Here is a 27,017-nt window from a genome sequence, read left to right as displayed (position 1 = left end):
TAAAAAAAACTAGAGAGACACTAGCTTTTTCATTATAGTTCTCGACATAAGTTATAATTTGATCCACCCAATCTATTAACATTCCTTAAACATTTTCCAAATTTCAATAAACCGAACACATCTCGGAATGTATAAAATGATAATAAACCTCGCTTTTCCCCTCATTGACTTGACCGCGTTTGTAAACAAAACCGGAAAAAGGGTGACAAAGTAATTATATGCTTGCGGAAATGTATTGTCAAGTTAGCGGCTTAATAGCGACGGGTGTCACAGAGAAAGAATAAATTTGAGAAAATGTATTTCTTTTTGCGGTGGTTAGCTTTTGAGGGTAAAAGAATATATTTTCGTTTTCATTGCAAAGTGATTTTTGTATTAGAGTGGTGGGGGGGGATTTAGCTGGAAATATAGAGGGAAGGACTTTATCAAAATGGTATTTCTTTTTGCGAGAATTTGGGGTTGTAAGACAATGGGGGAGGGAGGGGGATATTGTTAGACCCTAATTCGAAAATAACTTGTTTCTCTACTTCTATACAGGTTGCATAGGCCTAGCTTAATTGTCTGCATGAAACCGTTTTAATTTGATAGGAGAAAAACATCCCATTTTGATCTGAGAAACCTTTTACAGGAAGTGCTTTAAAAAGGGTGACAGCTAATTTTAGGCCTCGCGCTGGAGCATTATGTCAAAACCAGAGCGATATTTTCATTAAAAATTGACATAAGTCATTGATTGCTTTAGCTGGAAATATAGATGGAAGGAATGTACTGAAATGGTATTTATTTTTGCGAGAATTTGAGTGTAAAACAATGGTGGGGGGGGGATTTAGCTGGAAATAGATAAGGAAGGAATTGATCGAAATAGTAGTTCTTTTTGGGAGAATTTGATTGTAAAACAATGGTTCAGGGGTAAAGGAATATATTTAGGTTTTGCAGTGAGTATACGGGAGGATGTCCATGGAAAATTCGTTTGAAAATAAAAATATACTTACATGGTAAATTGCCGTTGCCAAGGCCTCAAGCTCATCAATTATGTTATGTGTTCTATCCATTGTCAGGTTACTTTACTTTCTGATAATTGAATCACATTGCATGCCCGTTATATACGAAATCTCAAGGGCGAATTGTTATGTAACGGGGAAAATCATATGTAAGCAGGTCTCTGATTGGCTGAGAAGGAGGATGTATCCGACTCGCTGATTGGCTGAGAAGGAAACACGTGATCTAACTGTTTCCGGGAAAGTCATAACATTTGACTCGAGCAACAACAACAAATACTATTTCTGGACACCATGACATTCACGAACGATTACGCAATCAAGTTCTCGGAAATTCACTTCCCCTCGAGTCCTAGATCAATAACATTGTTCCCGTTAGAATTCAATGCGCATGTGCAACCTTCGCCCCGGAGTTATTACACATAGAAACATCAAATAAATCGACCTTGGAAAAAGAGGTCATTGACCGATTACGCAATCTTTCTCCCTAGGGGGGCGATGCCCTTATTAGGACCATAAACCACGTGGTGATCGTGGGAGTTTTAAAAAAAGTGTCCGGATCGGGATTCGAAGGGGTATTGTAATCGTGGGGCTGGTACCCCCTCCTGTACTTACGTATTAAAAATCTATGAATATAGAAGTTCGTTACGTTAGTTAATTCGTAAGTTACGTATATTTATTACTAATAAAAATGTTCGTAAATAAAAGTAAACAAGTTTTGAGAAAGCCATTTAACCAAATAAAAGTAAAGCTAATATGCAAATTTTGTTTTAATTATTCTTGTACGGTGAGCCTAAATCAAAACCTGCATTAGTTCAAAAACGTTCAAAAATTAAATAAAAAAAACAGGTTTTTTTTAACTGAAAGTAAGGAACGAAATTAAAACAAAACGAACAGAAATTATTCCGTATATGAAAGGGGTTGTCCCCTCCTTAACGACTCGCTCTTTACGCTAAAGTTTGACTTTCTCACAGCTCTATTTTTTTTTAAACAATAAAAAACTTTAGCGTAAAGAGCGAGGCGTTGTGGAGGGGACAACCCCTTTCATGTACGTAATAATTTCTGTTCGTTTTAATTTTAAATGTCGTTCCTTACATTCATTTAAAAAAAACCTGTTTTTTTTATTTAATCAAACAGTTCGTGGTAACGAACTGTAAGTAAGGAGCGACCCGGCTCAATGGTAACCGAAACTCTAAAAAACGGAATTTTGGTACCAATAGATACATCAAAAGAATTAGATTTTAATTCTAATTTCAAATATATAAGTTTCATCAAGTTTAATCTCACCTGTACAAAGTTACGTGCCTAAGAAAATTTGGCTGATTTTCGAAAAAAAGGGGAAAGACCCCCTAAAAGTTATAGAACCTTAATGAAAATCACACCATCATACTTAGCGTATCAGAGAACCCTCCTGTGGAGGTCTCAAGCTCTTGTCTACAAAAATGTGGAATGTTCCATTTTTTGCCAGAAGAAAGATCACGGGTGCGTGTTTATTTGTTTGGTTGTTTTGGGTTTTTTTTCCCAGGGGTGATCGTATCGACCCAGTGGTCCTAGAATATCGTGGGAGGGCTCATTGGAACGGAAATTCAAAGTTCTAGTGCCCTTTTTAAGTGACCAAAAAAAATGGAGGGCAACTAGGCCCCCTCCCACGCTCATTTTTTTCCCAAAGTCACCCGATCAAAATTTTGAGATAGCCATTTTATTCAGCATGGTTGAAAATATGATAAAAATGTCTTTTAGGATGACTTGATCCCCCAAAGTCCCCAGGGGAGGGCTGAAAGTTATGAACTTTACTCAATGTTAACATATAGTATTGGTTATTGGGAAGTATACAGACTTTTTCAGAGGAGATTTTTTCTGGTAGGTGGGGGAAGGAGAGGGTCGGGGGCTATATGGAAGGATCTTTCCATGAAGGAAGTTTTCATGGGGGAAGGGACATTGCTATGAAGGGGGCGCCGGATTTCCCAGCATTATTAAAGAAAAGGATCAGGAATTAAATAAAAAAAAACAAGTTTTTCAACTGATCAACTGATTGTGATTAAGAGGTCATTTTTAAAGAACTGGAAAAAAAATTCGAACTATAGTTTAAAGAGCAGGGTATTGACTAGGGGCGAACCCCCTAATATACGTGTTAAAAATTTATGGATATAGAAGTTCGTTACGTAAGTTAATTCTAAGTTACGTATATTTATTACAAATAAAAACGTTCTTAAATAAAATTAAACAAGTTTCGAGAAAGCCATTTAACCAAATACAATATGCAAATTTTTTTTAATTATTCATGTACGGTGAGCAAAAATCAAAACCTGAATTAATTAAAAAACGTTAAAAAATTAAATAAAAAAAACAAGTTTTTTTAACTGAAAGTAAGGAACGACGTTAAAACTTAAAACGAACAGAAATTATTATGTATATGAAGGGGGCTGTCCCCTCCTCAACGCCTCGCTCTTTACGCTAAAGTTTGACTTTCTCACAACTCTATTTTTTTAAACAATAAAAAAACTTTAGCGTAAAGAGCGAGGCGTTGAGGAGGGGACAGCCCCCTTCATATACAGAATAATTTCTGTTCGTTTTAAGTTTTAACGTCGTTCCTTACTTTCAGTTAAAAAAACTTGTTTTTTTTATTTAATAATTATTAGAGACGTCAATTGAACCGAACATAATTGTCTAATATATTTTGGTAACATATATCGTTGAAACGACTATCTAGAATTATAGATCTGAAAAGTGTTTATATATATCTTATCTCTCAGTCATTATGAACTTCTTAATTCCTTATTTTAATGTTTATATTAACGTGTTTATGATTGTTCGTCAATATTTTTTAATACATTGGTCATATTCGTTTCGAATAAAAAATGGCTTAGTTTCTCTTTCGGAGGAGTCGATATATTTTAGACTGCTAGTTGTAAGCCCAATAACTTCGAAACATAAGATAAAATCATTTTATGCATATAAAATAGTTTAATGATACTGTTTTCTGCACAGATGGGATTTTATGAAATCTCCCCTCGCCAAGGGGGTATTCAAATAGGTGCTAGGTTTCAACTGAACTGAGATAATAAAAATCCCTTTTCATAAATGAGCAGATCTACCCCAATACACAATGACAATGGATGAGAACTATAAAGATTGTTTTGTGGAAATCCGAATTTGTGGAATTGATGAAAAATGAGAGCAATATAGGCCTTATGACAGGCAAACGCCTTCGTTCATTAAGATGTCAGTTTGGTTTTGAAGATGTGAACATGAAAGGAACGCCCAAATTCATTTACGGAACAAATCAAGGTATTTCTCTCAAAACTGAAAATGGGGAAAGTGTAATTAATTGCTGAATAAAAGGTTCTTCTTGAGCTGACAGATCTGATGAAAATCAAGGCAAACCTATTTTGGGCAATTGATACTACTGTTTCATAATACCTGGTTGTCAAAAGACCGTATCTTCACTCCACCAGCAAAACAAGAGCTTTTCTTGGTGTTGAGGAGTTAATTCATTCAAGGACAACGGAAAATGTAGGAGAAAACACATATTTGGCTCGGGTTCCTGTCACCGCTGTGAGCAGATTTGCTGGAAGTAGCTGGAACTCTGTTAACAGTCTTAACAAAATCCAACCAATTATGATGGTTTTGGATGAATGATCTAACATTAAACTCATATTTTGACTGTATTGTTGAGATTTGGTTCAATTTATCACTACATTAAACAATTCTAAAATAATCTTATTTGATCCTATCGAATAAGTAATACTTTTTAAGAGCTACGGTTTAATTTAAGCATATTTTTTTAACGAAAATTTGAAGAAGTTACTCATGAAGTCGATGAAGCTTGAACCCAGGACTAAAATCCTGATCACTATAATAAATATAGAAGATGACATATTACAAACTTATACTTCCCAGCTAAAAAGTATGCTTTGATTCCACTGGCTTGTTCCCATGACATAATTTCGTATGACGATCACATTATCCTTATTTATGGAGAATATGACTCAGCTGTTCAAAAACAATCCATAGATGTATCAGATTGGAAGGCGTCATAACATCTAACCGTCAGGGGCACTAACGTCTGGACATCGACCGACAAAATCCGTCCTAACATCGACAAAAAATCTGTCAGAACCACTAACCGTCACAACATCGACACGTCAGTTCATCGAAAGTCATAATTGCTATCCCGTCACAACGTCGACACGTCATAATATATAAAATTTTTAGATGTTATGAGGTGTCGATGTTATGACTGTCGACGTTCTGACGAGTAGCGATTGTGACTGTCGATGGAATGATGTGTCAATGTTGTGACTTTCGACGTTCTGACGGTTAGTGGTTCTGGCGGATTTTCCTGTCGACGAAATGACGTTTAGTGCTTGTGAAGGTTGTTCAAAATGGTAGCACCCCGCATCAGATAGCCTGACGATACTATTTTAAACCAGTAGAAAAGTCGCAAAATATGATTGGTTGTTTGAAGTTACAAGGGAAGCTAACAAAAACCGAATGGTAGTGAAAACCAAAGTTATAACTCTGACCGAAAAAAACAGAATGGTTACGCTCCTAAATCACGCATTAATTTTTGCCATTTGAATTTTAGTGGAGGCATTTGCTGTATCTATTATGTGCGTGCTGTTCAGAATAAAAGGGGTGCTACCATTTCATCTAACCGTCACAAGCACTAAACGACATAACATCCAACCGTCAGGACATCCACACGTCAGGACATCGACAAAAAATTGATAAGTTAATATAATAATAATAAGTATATAATAGTTTATAAACAAATTTCGGCTATGTATTTGCACATCAGGGGGTGAGAGTAAAGCATAGCATATTTTAAATTCGTAACCAAACCTAAACCTAGGTACCTCCCCCCCCCCTAAACCCCAAAAAACTAAAGTTTTAAAATTTGTCGATGTCCTGACGGTTAGTGCTTCTGACGGATTTTTTTTTGTCGATGTTATGACGGATTTTTTCAATGTCCTGACGTTAGTGGTCCTGACAGTTAGATGTCATGACACCTTCCAAAATAAAAGTATTTTATGCTTAGCTACCTCAAAGTTGTAGTTGTTAGATCTAACGTACTAAAATTGACTTTGTAAAGAGCGAAGTGCTTTCGATTTTTTGCCCCGGCCTCTTCGTATGCAATGTGGTTCATAAAAACTCGGGAGAGAGTTCATTCATTTGCAAATTGAAAGTCCTATTCCAGGAAAGGGTGTCAACATTTGAAAGTGATTGGAGAATAACCAGCCACTACTTTTGCCCTTTTCCTCCTAAAACCCGCGTAAATCCCCATTGCACTAGATTACAATTTCCAGGTAACCATGTGTCTCCTAGTATAGTCAAAAGGCCGAATAAAAATACCTCCAGGGACGACATGATCCCAAGAAGCCCAGGGGCAGAAGTCCAAAATAATGGAAATTGACTATTGTTGATAGATAGCTTTTATAGTGAAAAAAAGTTTAAAAAAAATCCAAAAAAGAAGTTTTTAATGAAAAATAAAGAGCCGTATTAAAATCTAGCAAGGATAGAAATATTGCCATATAATAATTCAAACTTAAAAGAAACAGAATTCACTATCAATGAATAAATGAAAGCCAAAACGAACAGAAATAAGAATGAATAAGCACATAAAAAAAAGATAACGACTATTACTATTGATGAATAAAATGAAGCCTAAAACAAACAGAATCAGATGAATAATCAAGTTGAACTTAACGGAGAAAATTACCACAAACAGGGATAGGGCTAATTCCCTCCCCCCTTACACATTAAAGGCCAGGGCGTCATTGAACAATCCGACGGAAGATTTAAGGCGTAATAAAATTAGAAAAGATAAAAGCTTGAAACAACAGTTTTCCTATCTGAATGATGAATCATTATTGCAGCTCAGAGTGAACCAGGGCCCACAGTAACCAAAAGTTTAAAAATGAATAAAAAAAAAACTGTCTATTGAAGGAAAATCGACATTTGTAGCTGATTCAGGGTGTATAACTATCATTTCGATCAATATTAACAGAATGGGTTGTTTTGCTCAAAAATAGCGTCGGATCAAAACAAAAGTATATCAGTAAAATCGTCAAAAACCCTATACAGGACATCTTATATAATTCTGAAAACTAGCGCTTTTCTGAAAGTCAAGCTTCACTGAGACTTATTGAGATAAAACGGTATCGTAAAATTAATTCATTTTATGGCCAGTAAAAGTCAATTGAGCTCTTTATGAATTATACATTTATTTTCTGCAGGCCCCTTTGGGATTTTCCTGTTTCTATTCCTGTTTTGTTGCGTCGGATTTGGATTTTTAGTAAAACTGCAGCTTTTGTGAAATGTGCAAACGTAGGGAATAACACACAAAACCAGTTTGTTTAGAACAGTTGTTCAAAATATGTTGCTTAAACCTCGAAGCAGTAATTTTTTCGTTTCAAGTTTCAACTTCACTCTTTAATTTCATCAGAAAAACTTTGTATTTTTAAGGTCATTCTTGCAAAAGATACAAATATAACTATTAGTAAACAACTCGTGGGACAAAATTAGCGTTGATGCAAGGCAGTTCAAACCAATTTCTTGTCATTTCAATGTTCTGCTCCTGTAGTACAAATGTGACGCTATATTCAAGGAAAAAATCATTCATAAATCTTGAAGTTACTTCAACAGCAACTGTGGCGTGGCTTGGGCGTGAAAATAAAACGAAAAATGTTACCATAATTTCCATCTCTGCATAAAAAAGGCCGGAGGAGGAAGTCTTTATAAATTACCTGCATTCTCCTGGTTCCTCGCAATAACCATTTTCAGGATGACATGTCGGACTGCATGCTGCTAAAAAAAAAAAAAAAGCTTCATTTGAGAATTAATTTGCTTGTATTTTTCATATCTGATCGGCCCTTCAGAACATGTACATAATATTGCCATCTTAACCTTTCTTTCATTATAACTCTAATTTCTTTAATTATAACCCCAAAAAGTGGAATCGAATAATATTTTCCGTGAAGAATATTATTTAACATGTATTGAGCATATTATTTGACATTGACATTGACATATATATATACATTTGATATTGAGCATATTATTTGGCATATTATTGGTCAAACTTAATATCGCCTCTTCACCCTCATTTATTCCTAGTCTAAGTAATTTTAACTTTTTAACATTAACTTTTAAACTTATTCTTGAACCCTGAACTCCCAAAACCTCCGAAAATTCATTCACTTTGCAAAGATTTTATCTTGGAGGTTCAAATCATCTGCATAATCTAAGACTAGGAGAGTTTATATATATATATATATATATATATATATATATATATATATATATATATATATATATATATATATATATATATATATATATATATATATATATATATATATATATATATATATATATATATATATATATATATATATATATATATATATATATATATATATATATATATATATATATATATATATATATATATATATATATTTATATTTATATATATATATATATATATATATATATATATATATATATATATATATATATATATATATATATATATATATATATATATATATATATATATATATATATATATATATATATATGTATATATATAACTATATGTATATGTATATATATATATATATATATATATATATATATATATATATATATATATATATATATATATATATATATATATATATATATATATATATATATATATAGGATGACCTATGTAATAAGAAGCTTAACTGAAAATATTAAGTCACCAGGAATTTTGACTTAGTTGGAGGTGAAGCAAGGTCTTCGTAGTATTTTTCCCCAGGCCACTTCCTAGGGATAAAAATTTGTCGTAGAAACGACGGAGGGGGCTGATTCGATTTTAAATTGAAAGTTCCAGTGCCTTTTTTCAGGATCAAAAGTGATTGAAGGGCAACCATTCCCGTTTCAAACCTTTCTTAGGTACCCTCGACCCCGATTAAAATTTTGAAATAGTAATTATTTTCAAAATAGCGAAAGAGTTCCAATAATTATGACTCTAGGGACGACGTGACCCCCACTGCTTCTTGAGAAAGAGCTGTAAATTATGTCATATGCCCATTTTTTCTATATAGGCTTTATTATTGGGAAAAGGGGGCATGTTCGATCCTGAGTCTCCAAAAATGCTAAAGGTATTAAGGTAAAATTTTCAGGGAATGTTGAGGGACAAAAACAACTAAATCAAAAGACACTATGTACGTCCAGAATGTCAAATAGACGTTTCGTAATAACCTGTTTGAGGACTCGAAAAATTCAATATAGTTTTAACTGTGTTTTACATATTCGTACTGAAAACAAAAGTTAAAAGCATAATCTTACAGCTTTGGCAGAGAAGTCCTGTCCAACCTTTTTTGCAAATGCATTCCAAAGGTTTATTGCAAAATCCATTTTTGCATCCGGGCATAAGTTGACATTGCCTGCAGTTTTGTCCAGTCCAGCCTAGACGACATCTAAACGAAACATTAGTTTTGTTTACTCCTCTATTAATATAATAAATTAAAAAAATATTTTGACATTAAGTAGTTGTCAAAAATCTGCTGATCAAACAGTTCGTGGCAACGTATCGTCGTGGTAACTGTAAGTATGGAGCGACCCGGCACAATAGTAACCGAAACTCTAAAAACCAGAATTTTGATACCAATAGATACATCAAAAGAATCAGAACTTTATGCTAATTTCAAATATATAAGTTTTATCAAGTGTTGTCTTACCCAGCAAAAGCTACGTGCCTAGAACATTTGCCTTATTTTCAAAAACAAGGGGAAGCACCCCCTAAAAATCATAGAACTTTAATGAAAATTGCACCTACTGTAGAAGTCAAGCTCCTATGTGAAATTTTGTAATTTTTGCCAGAAGAAAGATCACGGATGCGTTTTTATTTATTTTTTTTTTTCCAGGGTTGATCGTATCGACCCAGTAGTCCTAGAATATCGCGGGAGGGCTCATTCAAACGAAAATTGAATGTTCTAGTGCCCTTTTTAAGTGACAAAAAATGGAGGGCAACTAGGCCCCTCCCACGCTCATTGTTTTCCCAAAGCCACCGGATCAAAATTTTGCGATAGCCATTTTGTTCAGTATGGTCGAAAAATACTATAAATATGTCTTTGATGATGACTTAATCCTCACAGTCCCCAGGGGTAGGTCTGCAATGTATGAACTTTGCGCAATTTTTGCATTTAGTATTGGCTATTGGGAAGTATACATAGGTTTTCAGGGGGGATTTTTTCTGGTATTTGGGGGGGGGGGGAGGGTTGGATGCTATGTGGAAGGATCTTTCCATGGAGTAAATTTTCATGGGGGGAGGGAAATTGTTATGAAGGGGGCACCAGATTTCCCAGCATTGTTAAAAAAACGATCAGAAATTAAATACAAAAAACAACAATTTTTTCAACTGAAAGGAGGAGCAACATCAAAGCTTTAAACGAACAGAAATTATTACGTATATGATTGGGTTCGCCCCTAGTCATTAACTCGTTTTTTTACGCTAAAGTTTTTTTTTTGTACTTTCATCAGAGCTATTTATTCTAATTACCGGCCTTTGTGATTAAGGGGTCATTCCTAAAGAATCGGAACAAAATTTGAACTTTAGCGTAAAGAGTAAGGTATTGACTATGAGCGAACTCCCTAATATACGTAATACAAATAAACAAATATATAAGTTCATTACGTAATTTAAGTTAGAACAAACTTTCGAGAAAGCCATTTAGCCAAAAAAAGGAAAATTAATATGCAAATTTCGTTTTAATTATTAATGTGCGGTGAGCCAAAATCAAAGCTAAATTAATTAAAAACGATCATATATTAATGACGTCCTCCCACTCCAGACGGGGACGACCTGCTTTCCGTTTAGCCCTAGATGGTTGGCCGAAAAGAACAATCTTCGGCAATCTGTCATCCTTCATCCGTACAACGTGCCCTAGCCACCTCAACCGTTCTTTCATTATAGCCCTAGAGAGCGGTATTGAACCACATTTTTCGTATAACCCATTGTTTGAAATTAAATAAAAAAACAAATTTTTTTAAACTGAAAGTAAGGAACGACGTTAAAACTTAAAACGAACAGAAATTATTCCGTATATGAAAGGGGCTGTCCTCAACGCCTCGCTCTTTAGGCTAAAGTTTTTTTTGTTTTAAAAAGTAGAGTTGTGAGACAGAGTCAAACTTTAGCGTAAAGAGCGAGGCGTTGAGGAGGGGACAGCCCTTTCATATACGGAATAATTTCTGTTCGTTTTAAGTTTTAATGTCGCTCCTTACTTTCAGTTTAAAAAACATGTTTTTTTATTTAATTTCTGATCGTTTTTTAGTTAATGCAGCTTTTATTTGCATAAAAATTTTACTTTTCTTTTGCTAAATGGATGTCTTTACAAATTAACTTACGTAACGAACTTCTATATTCGTATATTTTTCTTCTGGCAAAAAATACAAAGTTGCAGATATTTGCAGATATGAGCTTGAAACCTATGTAAAAGGGTTTTCTGATACGCTGAATCTGACGGTGTGATTTTCATCAAAATTCTTTCGCTTGTAGAGGATTTTTACCCCCTCTTTAAAAAATCGGGTAAATTTTCTCAGGCTCGTAGCCTTTGATGAGTAATACTAAACTTAATAAAATTTATATAATTAGGATCAGCATTATAAACACATTCTTTTGATACATTTATTGACATCAAAATTCCGTTTTTAAAAGTTTCGATTACTATTGAGCAATATCGCTTGTTTTTTTATTGTTTTTTTTTATTACGTATATGTGATTACGTATATGAAGGGGTTCTCCCCTTAGTCAATACCACGCTCTTAACGTTAAAAGTTAAAAAAAAAATTATTCACAAACCCCTGAATCACAAAGGTCGTTTAAATAGAATAGATAGCTCTTTTGAAAGCACTAAAAAAAACTGTAGTGTAAAGAGCGAGGTATTGACTTGGGGGAGAACCTCACATACGTTATAATTTCTGTTCGTTTTAAGTTCTAATATTCCTTCTTACATTTCAGTTGAAAAAACTTGTTTTTTTTAATTTAATTTCGTATATGTTAACATTGGGTAAAGTTCATAACTTTTAGCCCTCCCTCTGGGACCTTTGGGGGATTAAGTCATCCTAAAAGACATATTTATCATATTTTCGACCATGCTGAACAAAATGGCTATCTCAAAATTTTGATCAGGTGACTTTGGGAAAAAAATAAGCTTGGGAGGGGGCCTAGTTGCCCTCCATTTTTTTGGTCACTTAAAAAGGGCACTAGAACTTTTAATTTCCGTTCCAATGAGCCCTCCCACGATATTCTAGGACCACTGGGTCGATAGGATCACCCCTAGGGAAAAACAAAACAAAAAACAAAAAAACAAATCAACACGCATCCGTGATCTTTCTTCTGGCAAAAAATGGAAAATTCCACATTTTTGTAGATAGGAGCTTGAAACCTCTACAGTAGGGTTCTCTGATACGCTGAATAAGATGGTGTGATTTTCATTAAGGTTCTATAAATTTTAGGGGGTCTTTCCCCCTTTTTTTGAAAATCAGCCAAATTTTCTCAGGCACGTAACTTTTGATGGGTAGCACTAAACTTGATGAAAGTTATATATTTGAAATTAGCATTGAAATCTGGTTCTTTTGATATATCTATTGGTATCAAAAACCCGTTTTCTAGAGTTTCGGTTACCATTGAGCCGGGTCGCTCCTTACTTACAGTTCGTTACCACGAACTGTTTGATACAGTCAGTCAGCCGGGTACCCAGAACAATCCGTAAGCAGTTTCTCTGGAAAACATCTAGCAAATCTTCATCCGCTTTTCGGAGCGTCCATGCTTCAGAGCCATATTTGACCACTGTCATCACTGTGGCTTCTAATATTCTAATCTTGGTTTGCAGACTTATCTTCCTATTCTTCCAGACTTTTTTTAACTATGAAAAAATACACTGAGCCTTGGCTATTCTATTTTTAACATCTTCACTGCTCCCACCCTCTTTACTAATAATACTACCAAGGTAAGTGAAGCTGCCCACCTGATCAATCTTTTCATTACCCAACGTCACCTTTTCATCTTCACTTATTCCTAGCCTTACTGACTTAGTCTTCCTAACATTAATTTTCAAACCAATACTAACACCCTGAACTCGCAAAAACTCTACAACTTCATTCATTTTGCTCACACTTTCATCTAGGATGCTTAAATCATCAGCATAATCCAAGTCCAGGAGAATTTTTCCTCCCCATTTGATTCCGTGGTCTCCCATTGCCTTTCCTGTGCTTCTTAAGACAAAGTCCATCAAAATAATCCATATAAAGGGGGATAGAACACAACCCTGCTTAACTCGTGATTTAATACAAAATCAGCTGCTAACCTCATTTGCTACCTTAACCGCAGCAGTGTTATTTTCGTACATAGCACTAATCACTTTAATGTATTTTTTTGGTATACCATACAAGGATAAAACCTTTACTAAAGCTCTTCTATCGACAGAATCGAACGCTTGCTCATAATCTATAAAACTGAGGACCAACGGTGTTTGAAAACTCAGGCACTTCTCAATTATTAGCCTAAGAGTGAAAATTTGGTCGACACATCTTCTATCTTTTCTAAAACCGCACTGCTCTTCTCTTAAAACTTTGTCTACCAAATCTCTCAGTCTAAAAAGTATCATATTACTAAGTAATTTACTACCTACAGAGAACAGACTAATGCCTCGATAATTACCACACCCACTTTTATCACCTTTCTTATAAAGTGGCTTAATTAAGGTTTTCCTAAATCCGTTAGGTACTTACCCTTTTTCAAAAACAATATTCATAATCTTCAGTTACTTATTTCTAACCACAGAGCCACCATATTTAAGAAACTCTTTTACCACCCTATCAGCACCTGAAGCATTCTTATTCTTTAATCCTTTTAGTACTGTTGCTAATTACTCCTCACAAAACAAATATTCCTTCGCATCCAAAGTATCAAAAAAATTTTCATTTTCCTCTATATTTTTCCTGCAACTCTATCTCGGTTAAGCAAGTTCTCAAAATGTTCGGTCCATCTCTCTTTAGTTTTTTCCTTATCGCTAATTGCGATCCCATTCCTATCTTTAACTGGGACAAGTCCGGATTGACTACTCCCTCTCAATTTGTTAACGTGCCAGTACAAAATTTTACTATTATGCCGTCTAGCTGCATCTTCCAGATCCTCGGCAATTTTATCCATGGCCTCCACTTCACACCTTTTTAGTTCATATTTTAATGCTTTCTCCACTTTCTTTACATATCTTCTATTTTCATACGATTTATCACTCAGATAATTCTTGTACAACGCCTCGCTCTTAACGCTAAAGTTTGACTCTGTCTCACAAATTTATTTTTTAAAACAATAAGAAACTTTAGCGTAAAGAACGAGGCATTGAGGAGGGGACAGCCCCTTTCATATACGGAATAATATCTGTTTGTCTTAAGTTTTAATGTCGTTCCTTGCTTTCAGTTAAAAATAAAAACTTGTTTTTTTATTTAATCTCAAGTAAAATCCACTTTTAGGACTATTTCTAATACTACAATATTGCTGTAAGTGCTAAGCTCCCGTGTTAAGCCACTTGAGGCCGCTATAACTTCTACATAAGATTTATTTCATTTTCATAAAATCGAATCAGTCTCAGGTATCCTGTATCCTGTAATTCTGTTTTTTTTTTTTTTTTTTTTTTTTTTTTTTTTTTTTTTTTTTTTTTACTAACTAGTGAACTTGAATCACTTTGTTAACAAAGATAAGGGGGTGGTATCACATTGTTAAGCTTTAATATAAAAATCCTTAAAATACCTGTCTTGAAAACGTCACATACGCGCTCCTATTCTTTCTTTAATGTCTACATTTCTGTGCTGAGTGTAGCAAGTAGCGGTTCCTACCCTTTTTCGTCTCGCATACTCGTTATGAACTTTGTTTTGTTTGACAACGGTGACACGCTATTATTTTTGCGGATAGAGCTGCAACTTGTCCCATTGAGTTTGAACCGACACCATTGATACTAACTGAACATTTACAGTTCGCGTGGGGCTATTCTATAAGTTTTATATTCCACACCATCCTTCCAATAGCGTATCCAGGGTGGCTCTGGCTCCAAAACCCTCACCTTTTCTTAAGTTCACGTCCATATTCTTAATTACAGTGCATAATTGTGCAATAGCACTGCCTAAGTAAATAGCTCAGTAGTATCAACTTAAGGAGTTAACAGGGAGGCCTAGTGTCACCCTATGTTCCCCTCCCTACTAGATTTTCGAAAATACCTTGCTTTTGGTAATTTCATCGAAAAATGACTTCTCTTTGATATTTCCAATGGAGTTTTTTGCAAAAAAATTTCGCCTCATTTAGCTGTTGAAAAATACATTTTACTACACCCCCTTCTCTAAATTTTCTCGAACTAAGACCATTGAAAAAGCTAACTAATAAAATAACGAGAACATTACTGAAGGAGGAAATTATTATACTTTGTAGTAACGATTTTTGAAAATAATGTACGCATGTATTTGCTTATTCCTAATGCTTCATTAAAAAAAAATCAATTTATTTACAAACAATGCTAATATATAAATCCCACTAACACTAATTTATAGTAACCACTATAAACTTCCAACACGCATCAAGAGACTTAAAAAAAAAAATAAAAAAAAAATTGTACTCAAAGGCTTAAAACAGCTAATCTATGAGTCAAACAGTTCGTGGTAACGAACTGTAAGTAAGGAGCGACCCGGCTCAATGGTAACTGAAACTCTAGAAAACGGGTTTTTGATACCAATAGATACATCAATAGAATCAGATTTCAATTCTGATTTCAAATATATAACTTTCATCAAGTTTAGTGCTATCCATCAAAAGTTAAGCGCCTGAGAAAATTTGGCTGATTTTCAAAAAAAGGGGGAAAGACCCCCTAAAAGCTATAGAACCTTAATGAAAATCACACCATCATATTCAGCGTATCAGAGCACCCTACTGTAGAGGTTTCAAGCTCCTATCTACAAAAATGTGGAATTTTGCATTTTTTGCCAGATGAAGGATCGCGGATGCGTGTTTATTTGTTTTTTTTTTGTTTTTTTTTTCCCAGGGGTGATCGTATTGACCCGGTGGTCCTAGAATAACGTGGGAGGGCTCATTGGAACGGAAATTAAAAGTTCTAGTGCCCTTTTTAAGTAACCGAAAAAAATGGAGGACAACTAGGCCCCCTCCCACGCTTATTTTTTTCCCAAAGTCACCCGATCAAACTTTTGAGATAGCCATTTTGTTCAAAATGGTCGAAAATATGATAAATATATCTTTTAGGATGACTTAATCCCCCGAAGTCCCCAGGGGGAGGGCTAAAAGTTATGAGCTTTACCCAATGTTAACATATAGTATTGGTTATTGGGAAGTATACAGAAGTTTTCAGGAGGTTTTTTTTTCTGGTAGGGGGGGGGGGTGGTCGGGGGTTATTTTGGAGGATCTGTCCATGAAGGAAGTTTTCATGGGTGAAGGGAAATTGCCATGAAGGGGGCGCCGGACTTGCCAGCATTATTTATTGGTTATTGGGAAGTATACAGACATTTTCACGAAGGATTTTTTTCTGGAGGGAGGGGGGGCTAGAGGAGGGGGTTACTCTGGATAATCTTTCTGTGGAGTATGTTTCTTTGGGGTAAGAGACATTTCTATGACGGGGACGCCGGATTTCCAAGCATTATTTAAAAAACGATCAGAAATTAAATTAAAAAAAACAAGTTTTTTCAACTGAAAGTAAGAAGCAACATTAGAACTTAAAACAAACAGAAATTATAACTTATGTGAGGGGGTTATCCCCCAATTCAATACCTCGCTCTTTACGCTACAGTTTTTTTAGTGCTTTCAAAAGAGCTATCTATTCTAATTAAACGGCCTTTGTGATTCAGGGGTTTGTGAATTAATTTTTTTTTTACTTTTAACGTAAAGAGCGTGGTATTGAATAAGGGGAGGACCCCCTCACATACGTAATAACTTATAAATAATAAAAAAAAAACAATAAAAAAAAAACAAGCGATAAGGCTCAATAGTAATCGATACTTTTAAAAACGGAATTTTGATGTCAATAAATTTATCAAAAGAATGTGTCTATAATTCTGATTCTAAATATATAAATTTAATTAAGTTTAGTATTACTAATCAAAGGATACGATCCTGAGGAAATTTACTTGATTTTTCAAATAGGGGGGACACATCCCCTACAAGTGAAAGAATTTTAATGAAAATCACACAGTCAGATTCAGCGTATCAGAAAACCCTATTACATAGGTTTCAAGCTCATATCTGCAAAAATCTGCAACTTCGTATTTTTTGTCAGAAGAAAAATATACGAATATAGAAGTTCGTTACGTAAGTTAATTTTTAAATTGCGTCAGAACAAAATTTAGAAAAAGCCAGTTATAAAAGTAAAATTAAAACTTTGATGAAAATTTTTTTTGCTTATTCATTGACTTTTATAAAAAATAACAGATTAATTACCTAAAAAACTATCATACATTAAATACAAAAACAACCAGTTTGTAAACTGACAGTAAGACGCGACAATAAAAATTCAACTGACCAAACAGGAGTTCGTATACGAACGGGTCTGTCCCCTCCTCAACGCCTCGCTATTTGCGCACAGGTTAGAATATTTCTCACCAGTCTAATTGTTAAAAAAATGAAAAAACTTAGGCGTAGAGAGCGAAGCGTTGAGGAGGGGACAGCCCCTTTCATATACGGAATAATTTCTGTTCGTTTTAAGTTTTAATGTCGCTCCTTACTTTCAGTTTAAAAAACTTGTTTTTTTTATTTAATTTCATGAAAGCATAATAGAGAATTTTCATAAATCAAACTAAGAAAAATAACGAATAAGATACTAAGTATAATTTTGCTTTACTCTCAAAATGACTCCCACGACAAATATTACGGAACTTGTGCATTAATATACTAATATAATGTAAAATTGATGATATTATGATGATAATCTCTGATTAATCAACTACAAAAATGAACTGACAGCATGCGAAGAGCTAAGATTTCTATGGCAGAAGCTACGAAAGCAATGACAACAAAAACAGAAAAATGAATAGAACTAATAATTGCAATAAAGTGAATTTTTAATACTTTGATAATTAAGAATTAGGGGTGAAACCATGTACCAAATCAAGCGATAAAGGCAAACATTCACAACATTATATTTCATCATCCGGCAGGTCTAATTTTCTTATCGTGTGTATTTATTTCCGTTTGAATAACATGTAAAATTAAATGATTACGAAAATTTATGAAAGAGAGGTAAATTGCAGTGGACTATTAATTATTATCATTATATTTCAAAGGTGTATTTTAATCATCAAAGAATTCTTCGTTGACCATGAGTCATGACCAATGAGTCGTTGACCAATCCATGAGTCATCACGTACCAACAATTCCTGCTACTCTACTAACTTCAGATTATAAGTTATCTGAAATGTGAACTTGCTCTTGAGTGAGACGTCGGAAGGGGGGGGGGTGTTTCTCACTGTAACATAGTATCTACAGGCATCAATACAAGATGATTAGGCTTTAATAGGCCGAGGAACAGCCTGTGTGAAGATTGACTTTCGTTTTAATTTCAATTTTAATTTTGGCTTTAACTTAATTCAAATTTTAATTTATTTCTAACCATCAAAGAATTGGTCTCCGACCTGTCCAAACCATAGCTTATCATGTACCAACAATTATCTACCACTCTAAAAGCTTCAAATTACGATTTTTCTAAAATGCGATCATGCTCTTAAATGAGACATTTGGGAGCATGGCCCCTCATTGTAGCGTAATATTTACAGGCACAAATATTGGGTTTTAATAGGCTTTAGTAGGGTTTGGGTTTTAGGGTTAAGGTTTGGCTTTAATGGGGTTAGCTTTATTAGGGATTGGGTTTTAATAGGCTTAAGAATATGTTTTGTGGAGATCAGCATTCATTTTTTTTCGAGAGCTATAACACCTCTTAAGATGATAAATTGCTGCCAAAAATTTGCTGGTAAGCCATTGGTAAGTCCAAGATTTAATCACTCTTTTAGGAAAACAAATCAACAACTTGGCCAAAATACTTTAAATGTGTCAGGGACCAGCGGAGCACCTCTAGGAAATTAAGGTCACAAATTACTGCCAAAAGCTTGCTGGTAAGCCACCATGCTACAATTTTAAGACTTAATCACTCTTTTAGGAAAACAAATCAACAACTTGGCCAAAATATTTTAAATGTGTCAGGGACCTGCGGAGCACCTCTAGGAAATTAAGGTCGTAAATTGCTGCCAAAAGCTTGCTGGTAGGCCATCATGCTAGACATTTTAAGATTTAATCACTCTTTTAGGAAAAAAATCAACAACTTGGCCAAAATAGTTTAAATACGTCAGGAACGAGGGAAGTATATAGCTGAATGATTCTTCACAATGCCCAGGGAATAATGGAGATTCAGACAATAGAGCATAATAAACAAGAGTTAATTTGTATTATGTATGATGGCTTACAGTGATGGATAATATCCTGTTAATTTTTTGTTCATAAAATAAAAAAAAGAAATAAAACTTTTCAAAATGACTTACCGACATTCGCCTGGTTTCTCACAATACCCACGATCAAGAGGGCAGCCGGGTGAACACATTGCTACACATAAAAAAATGTTGATTTAAAAACATCAGAGGAAAAGGGGGCCACAGCAAAGATACAAGTTTTATACATTCATACCCCAAATTTGCTGAAGATCTTAAACTGAGAATATCAAGTGATCAGAAAGAAATAGCTACCTGATAGATCAATACTTCATTAGTGACTGAACCGGAAATCAAATATTTCTCATATTCAGTAAATAAGAAATGATACAGTGCCAAAAAGAAATATGAAGACAGTAAAATACGCGAAAAAACCCACCACGGTTAAACGAAAAGAACTACGAACTATATTATAAGCGCAGCGCTTTAGAATTCAACCACATTCATTAATCGAATTGGTTTGTGCCAATGATAACTATCACAGTAATAACTACCAGTCAGGAGTAGCTATCACAAAAAAATGAACGCCGAATATTTAACCCCTTCTGTTCTCCAGATGTGTTTATTCTGGAATAAATCCAGAAAATACCGGAGGGCCAAATTTAAATCTAAAGTACGGCCAACCTTCGAGGCTAAAATGTGGCCAAACTTGTTTGTCAATTATGTTTTTTTAATTACTTCATTCAGGGGGGGGGGGGTTAAGGTGCTTTATCTTGCAGGGAATAATTATTGGGCTATAGAAATACTATTTGGTTAGTTTGCCTGCAAAAGGGGATATAAGAATTCTTTTGAAGAAATGATTGAGTAAAAACTTAATGACCAATTTAAATGACCAAAACGTAGAAAAGAGGTGCATCAAATGATTTTTCCAGAAAATAGCTAAAAGGAAGTTTTTAGGTGCATGTTTTCTTTATAGTGTAAAGCCTATCTTGCTGTTGAATTATTTTTGTTCCATATTGTTTCTCTCTTACTGTTTTAACTACGGTTCAAACTGGCATTCACAGCATACGTTCTGAAACTTAGCATTCTCAACTGAAATAGTAGGCCTACGCTGTACTAAAAATGTGGTTCTGTCCGGCGCTCTATGGCTATAATGAGAGAAAGGTTAAGATGGCCAGGACACATTCTTTGGATGAAGGATGACAGATTTCCAAAGATCGTCTTTTTCGGCCAACTATTTAGGACAAAACGAAAATCAGGTCGTCCTCAAATGGGGTGTTAGGATGTCGTAAGAAAAGATTTATTGAAACGAAAATTTTTTGGGAGGTTGTAAAGAGGGAGACTTTGATTAGATTGGGATGGAAGAGGAGCGTATGTACCTGCGTAGGCCTCTGGCAGCTTAGTGCTGCAGTGACTTGTTAATTATTTGGCTCCCAAGATTCTTAGAAGATTAAAATTATTTCCATATTATGGTGTCTCCCTTCTCTCACTTGTAAACTTTTTTTTAAACACAGGCTTTGGCATACGTTTTATGTGCCACATTTTTATTTCTAAGAAAGTCTTTTTGTACAAACAAGTCGTGTCAATAAGATTTAGAAAAAAACAAGAAGTATCTTTTCATTGTCCTATAAAACTGATATCCTGCAACGTAACACCTTTAGGACTAACGCAGCTTGGTAGGACATCAAGATGTGCCTAGGTGCGTGTATCAGTAGAGGGTAAATCTCTGTCAGCACTTTTAAAAATAGCCGAGAATTTAAAATGATCAGGAAAAGTGAACTTAAAACTATCCAAAAACTATTTCGAACCTCAAAAGTGTTACACTGTGTGTACGTCAAATTACGTAAGAGTATTACTTCTAGGCCCTCATAGCGGTAGCATAGACTTTGCAAGTAAAAATAAGGTTTAAAATCATAATATGTAGCAAAATTACCTTTCAAATGGGAAATCGAGTGAGTAGAAATTAAAATTAACATATGGGTTACACCTTGCAACAAATGAGCAGTGAACCAAAAAAGAGAAACTGCGCATTTACTTTTGACATTTGCTACATAATTAGCATGCCATTGCTGAAGATTGACATAAGCACTTTCTCGTACCAGTAATGATTGTTCGCACAATTGAAAATAAAGGCTTACGTATGTTGCATAGTCTCCCGGTCCAGCCTGGTTTGCAATTGCAATCCAAACCTCTATTACATGTTCCATGAACGCAGCCAAGCAGAGGAAGACAGACATTGCAAAATGGGCCTCCGTAGCCTATAAGATGACAAAAATCTAAGACAAATCAACTGACATAGTGAAAGGTTGTTAAGTATTATTAGTTGTGCAGGTTTTTTTTTCTGTTTTTCAACACAGGGCAATTGGAACAAATGGCTTTGATTTGATACTTTTTGATGGTGATCACAGGAACGATTGTAACTTTACGTTTTAGTAATATTATTTGCTCTTTACTGCGTTTTTATGTGTTTTTGTAGTGTGTGTTCTTTACTTGCGATTTAATAACAGTTTTTTTTGGCATTTCAGGAAGTTAAAACTGAAGACTATCTTCAATGTTTATTAATTTTGTTGTAAATCCTTACCCCATGACTAAAATTTACACTTTGACATTTTTTTTTGTTTCTTCTTTTCCTTTTGTGTGTGTTTCGGCTTTTAGATGTGTTTTGTGTGTATACTCTTGAACAGAATCAGCTGGCAATCACCTAACTGGCCAAGATCATAAATTCTAACGTTTTTTTTTCTTGAGGAGCCTTGAGTCGTTCATTTTTTTTTCTTTTCAGAACAAAAGAAATTGTTCTGCATCATTTTAGATTCCCTTGGTAAAGAAGATTTTTGGGTCAGAAAATGCAACACAACATATTTTGTGTTGCATTGTTTTCTTTATTACAATGACTAGTCATCATACTACAAATTTCTCATGTGTGTGTTTATGAGCGTGTGTGCGTGTGTACGCATCGTTTCATATTTAAGGAGGGAGATTTATCAACACCCTACCTGTCTGCCTAGCCTACTGAATATAAAATAGATGAGTTTTGTGTTTGAATTAGCTACATAATTTGTATCTGGTGGTCACCCTGATGACAAGAATTTAGGGAATTCCCTACCGCACACAGAGGCCAGATAAAAGTGAACCTCAAAAGGGAACAGCTAGCTGACTTACCTTTATATTCCACCAGATTTGGCTCAGTTCTATTTACAGAACTTCTTCTGTAAATACCCAGTTGACAAAAATCAAGCCCCCTCCCGTCATCTGTCTCTAAAAGAGGGTGTAATGGTCCTCAGCCCAAAACAATGGAACAAGGGCATTAGCTCTTTCTTGTAACCAAGTTGGTTGATATCTGATACCACTTTCTGGTATATACCCTTATAAAAGAATTAGATAAAAAAACAAGTTTTTTTCAAATGAAAGAAAGGAAGAAAATGAAAACTTAAACAAACAGAAATTGTTCCGTAAATGAGGGGAGTTGACCCCTTCTTAATACCTTGCTCTTTACGCTATTTTTTGAGTTCTTGTCCCAATTTTTTTAAGAAAGACTCCTGAAACATAAGGGCCGTTTAAGTAGAATAATAAGCTATTTAAAAGTTCTAAAAAAGACTTTGTCCGTATATTAGGAGGACTGCTTCTTCCTAAACCCCGCGCTCATTTACGCTAAATTTTGATTTTTTTACTCAGTTTCTTGAGAAAGAGTACAGTTGCACACTTCCTGCGAGCCTTATCACAAGAACCATTGAATATGAATGAGAAGAAAATTCAAATAGCTTTAAGGGTTTAGCGTAAAGAGGGTTGAGGAGGGGGTGGCCCCCTTCATATGCAAAATAATTTCCGTTTTAAGCTTTAATGTTGCTAATAATGTTCAGTTGAAAAAAACTCATTTTAATTTAATTTTAAAATAGAGCTTAAATAAACCACACTAGGAATAAGAATATTATCACGAGGTAGCACAAGTACAAAGGAAATGAGCTTAGATTTTGAATATCCTTCCTGGAATTATTTTGAATTTCTGTCATTTACAAAATTCATCATTTTCAAGTGAGAAAGAATGGAGCTTCTAATATCTTATTCAAGGGCTTAGATGAAAAGCAGATATGAATGAAAAATTTCTCAAGAAGTACTGTTGATGGAAAAATTTTGAATTACAACTAAAAACTTTAGTAATAATTTTGCCCACTTCACGATTACAGAGAGTTGCATATTAATCTTCCTACGAGCTATTAGGCATCCTTTTCATATTTAAGAACTTTTGTGATTGGCTGAACCCATCAGCGTTGAAGGAATTCTGTGAAAGGAATGTTTTCTATTGGAGAATAAGGGTGAATTAAAACAAAAGAAATGTAGGGGGCTTTTTACACTCCTTTTAATTATTTTAAATGATTTTTTTTTGTTTTTAGGCTATGCTCTCTTATTTGACAAATAGAAAAAAGGAGGTAGTTTCTTAAGCAAAGGTAAGGTATCGACAGAAAAATGAATAGCTTGGATAACAGGCTTAGGACTTTCAGAAATCTTTTGTTGATTTTCTCTGCTTTTTTTTCGGTCAAAAAATGATTCTTGGCAGTCTTCCAAAACTGCTGGGCCTTCAAGCATATGTTATGAGTTTGATCTTAAGGTTACATCGTAAATTTGAGAAAGTATTTAGGTCTAGGTTATTTCTAATATTAACTAAAACTTAAAATGACATTGAAACCAAAAAAAAAAGAAAAAGAGAAAAGAATAGACAAACTCAGAGCAGAGATAATTCATTGGAGTGTAAAATCTATAAGTTGATTAAAGAATTAATTATTTATTTAATTAAATATTTACTTTATTGTTTATTCAAATTTTTAATGAAATAATCATTTAAGTAAATAATTAGTGTATTATTCGTATTATTTAATTGGATTATTTAATTCTAAAACGTATTATATAATTAAATAGTTAATTAATTTTGTATATAAATGATTAATAGAATGGGATGAGAAATTTGAAAATTTTTCATTTTGCAAAATATTGTCATCTATTTCTTTTTAAAAATTAGAATATGATACGAGTAATGTAATGTTTGTCTAAATAAGATGGCTTAAGCGGTGGAGAAATTATCGCAAATCATTTAGACTTCCAAGTCAATAAAAACAACTAGAAAAATTTTACCTTATTTAACATGTTTGTCAATCGCCACTTCTTAAGAGTGTTTAAAGTAAAAGTAACTAAGAAGCTACCTATTTCAAAAAGCTTTTAGTAACTTCACACAACTATGCCAATAATTCTGAGAAATTCAATATGGCTCAAAGGGGCAAATAACCGAATATATATGAGACACAAACAATTAATAGCTAGAAATAGTTTACCTGTTCTGCATCTACATTCTCCGGGGTAGGTACAATACCCATGCATGGGATCACAACCTCTTTTACATCTAGGTATGTTGCAATGGTCACCAGCCCAGCCGTCAATACACCTTAGCTCTCCATCCTCAGTGCATATGACATGGGAATTGGGCAATATTTCGCCAGAATAACAACCCTGAAAATAGACACCAAATAGAAGACTTAGTATAAAATTGGACCAATTCCAAAAAACTGAGTTTTAAAATGTAGCCGTCAAAAATAAATGACTGAATGTCGATTTTTACAATGAAAGATAACACAGACGGGCGGATTCGGTTCACTAGACCTATGAAAAGTAAGCAAATATGTTCGGACCATGTCAAACACTGTTGACATATCTCACCTGATGCACAATTTAGAGTCAGCTGATCCAACAAAAGTATTGAGATTCGGGGTCAGAGTGATTCAAAAATTTTTCGCTCCTTGTACCTGCTTAACATTTCATAAAAATACACCCAATCATGTTTTGTGTTCAGGCTCAAAATTGGATATAGCCTACAAATAACAAGTGAATAAACAATAGGAAAGGAGCCGATATTATTTTGTTTCCCTTTCTGATATAGACTTAGAGAATTCGACGCCTTAAAAATCATTTTATAAGCCTCAATGTCGGCTGACAGTCCCAAAGACAAAGATAATTAGTGAACTCTCTCAGGGAGTTAGCTATAATTGAAAGCTGTTGACAATTTGTGGTTTGGCCATGAATTTTGACTGAAAAAACACCAAAATTTTATTTCTCCTGGGTCGGCAAGGTTTTCAATCAAAGTGAGTAGCACCACAGGGAACTCCCAAATCTACCTAATTACTCAAATGATATTTCATTTGAGCTGATTCTTAGCGTTTTCCTAGCAGGTATGTTAAAAATTTTGGTACTTGCGTGTTATAGCGATTAGCGACCACACCAAGGAATTGAAGTCAGGTTAATCAAAATGAAATATACAAAAATATGATGAAAATATAATAAGGGCGGCCTGCTTATGGAGAGCAGGGTTCCCAGAAGGCGTTATATTAAATACCTACCCTAACGTAACCTATCCTAACATCCTCTATACATAAAATATTTAATTAAAATATGCCTGCATAGATACCGTTTTTCTCGCTCAGGCTAAGCTGATTATCTCCAAGCGGACACAGAAAACCGGTTTCATTACAGATCAAGGTCAGTGTGTGGTCGCTATAACACATAAGTACCGAAATTTTTAATGACTGCCTTTTCCAGACCTTTAAAAAGAAAATATGGCTCCGTTTAATCGAAAAAATAAACTCACACTTTCTAATGATGTAAACTTAATTAAATCTGAATTTCTCTATCTCCAGTACAAGCGGGAGAAGTTTGATGTTTTTTTATGATTTCGGCCAAATTAGGTGTCAGTTTTTTGTTTTCTATCGTTTACTCAGATCTCATTCAAGCTCTAAAAGCTATGGCAAGACCATCCAATCGGTTCCAAATAGTTTGACCACACAAACAAAAAAAAGTTTATAATGGACGAGAAAGGGTGATCTTTCAATGTATTGAATCAAACAGTTCGTGGTAACGAACTGTAAGTAAGGAGCGACCCGGCTCTATAGTAATCAAAACTCTATAAAACGGAATGTTGATACCAATAGATACATCAAAAGAATCGGATTTTTATGCTGATTTCAAATATATAAGTTTAATCAAGTTTAGTCTTACTCATTAAAAGTTAAGCGGCTGAGAAAATTTGCCTTATTTTCGAAAAAAGGGGGAAACAGCCCCTAAAAGTCATAGAACTTTAATGACAATCACACCATCAGATTCAGCGTATCACAGAACCTTACTATAGTAGTTTCTAGCTCCTATCTGCAAAAATGTGGAATTTGTATTTTTTGCCAGAAGAAAAATCCCGGATGCTTGTTTATTTGTTTTTTTTTTCTCATGGGTGATCGCATCGACCCAGTGGTCGTAAAATATTGCGCGAGAACTCATTCGAACGGAAATTAAAAGTTCTAGTGTTCTTTTTAAGTGACCAAAAAATTGGAGAACAACTTGGCCCCCTCCCACGCTCATTTTTTTCCGAAGTCACCCAATAAAAATTTTTAGATAGCCATTTTGTTCAGCATAGTCAAAAATCTAATTAATATGTCTTTCAGGATGACTTAATCCCCCACAGTTCCCGGCGGAAGGACTGCAAGTTATAAACTTTGCCCATTGTTTACATATAGTATTGCTCATTGCGAA

General features: G+C 34.4%; 1 protein-coding gene across 4 annotated transcripts in view; it reads right to left on the bottom strand.

Annotated features, from left to right (window-relative positions):
* Positions 1 to 27,017, bottom strand: part of LOC148950616 (uncharacterized) — a 107,998-nt gene that overhangs the window by 17,805 nt on the left and 63,176 nt on the right. For 3 of the 4 annotated variants that reach the window (XM_089092514.1, XM_089092515.1, XM_089092516.1), the window contains exons 3-7: positions 24,779 to 24,953; positions 21,596 to 21,715; positions 19,572 to 19,632; positions 9,336 to 9,466; positions 7,742 to 7,802 (exon numbers count right to left, since the gene is read on the bottom strand). In XM_089092514.1, coding sequence (XP_088948640.1) covers positions 7,742 to 7,802; positions 9,336 to 9,466; positions 19,572 to 19,632; positions 21,596 to 21,715; positions 24,779 to 24,953 — 548 coding nt within the window. The remainder of the gene's footprint in view (positions 1 to 7,741; positions 7,803 to 9,335; positions 9,467 to 19,571; positions 19,633 to 21,595; positions 21,716 to 24,778; positions 24,954 to 27,017) is intronic. The other variant, XM_089092517.1, reaches the window with a different exon arrangement.

The sequence above is a fragment of the Artemia sp. Qi Xiang Cuo genome, chromosome 7 (assembly GCF_049724085.1).
Source record: "Artemia sp. Qi Xiang Cuo chromosome 7, ASM4972408v1, whole genome shotgun sequence".
NCBI classification, from domain to species: Eukaryota; Metazoa; Arthropoda; class Branchiopoda; order Anostraca; family Artemiidae; genus Artemia; species Artemia sp. Qi Xiang Cuo.
The sequence above is the reverse complement of the archived record's forward strand: the minus strand, read 5'-3'. Positions and strand labels throughout refer to the sequence as shown.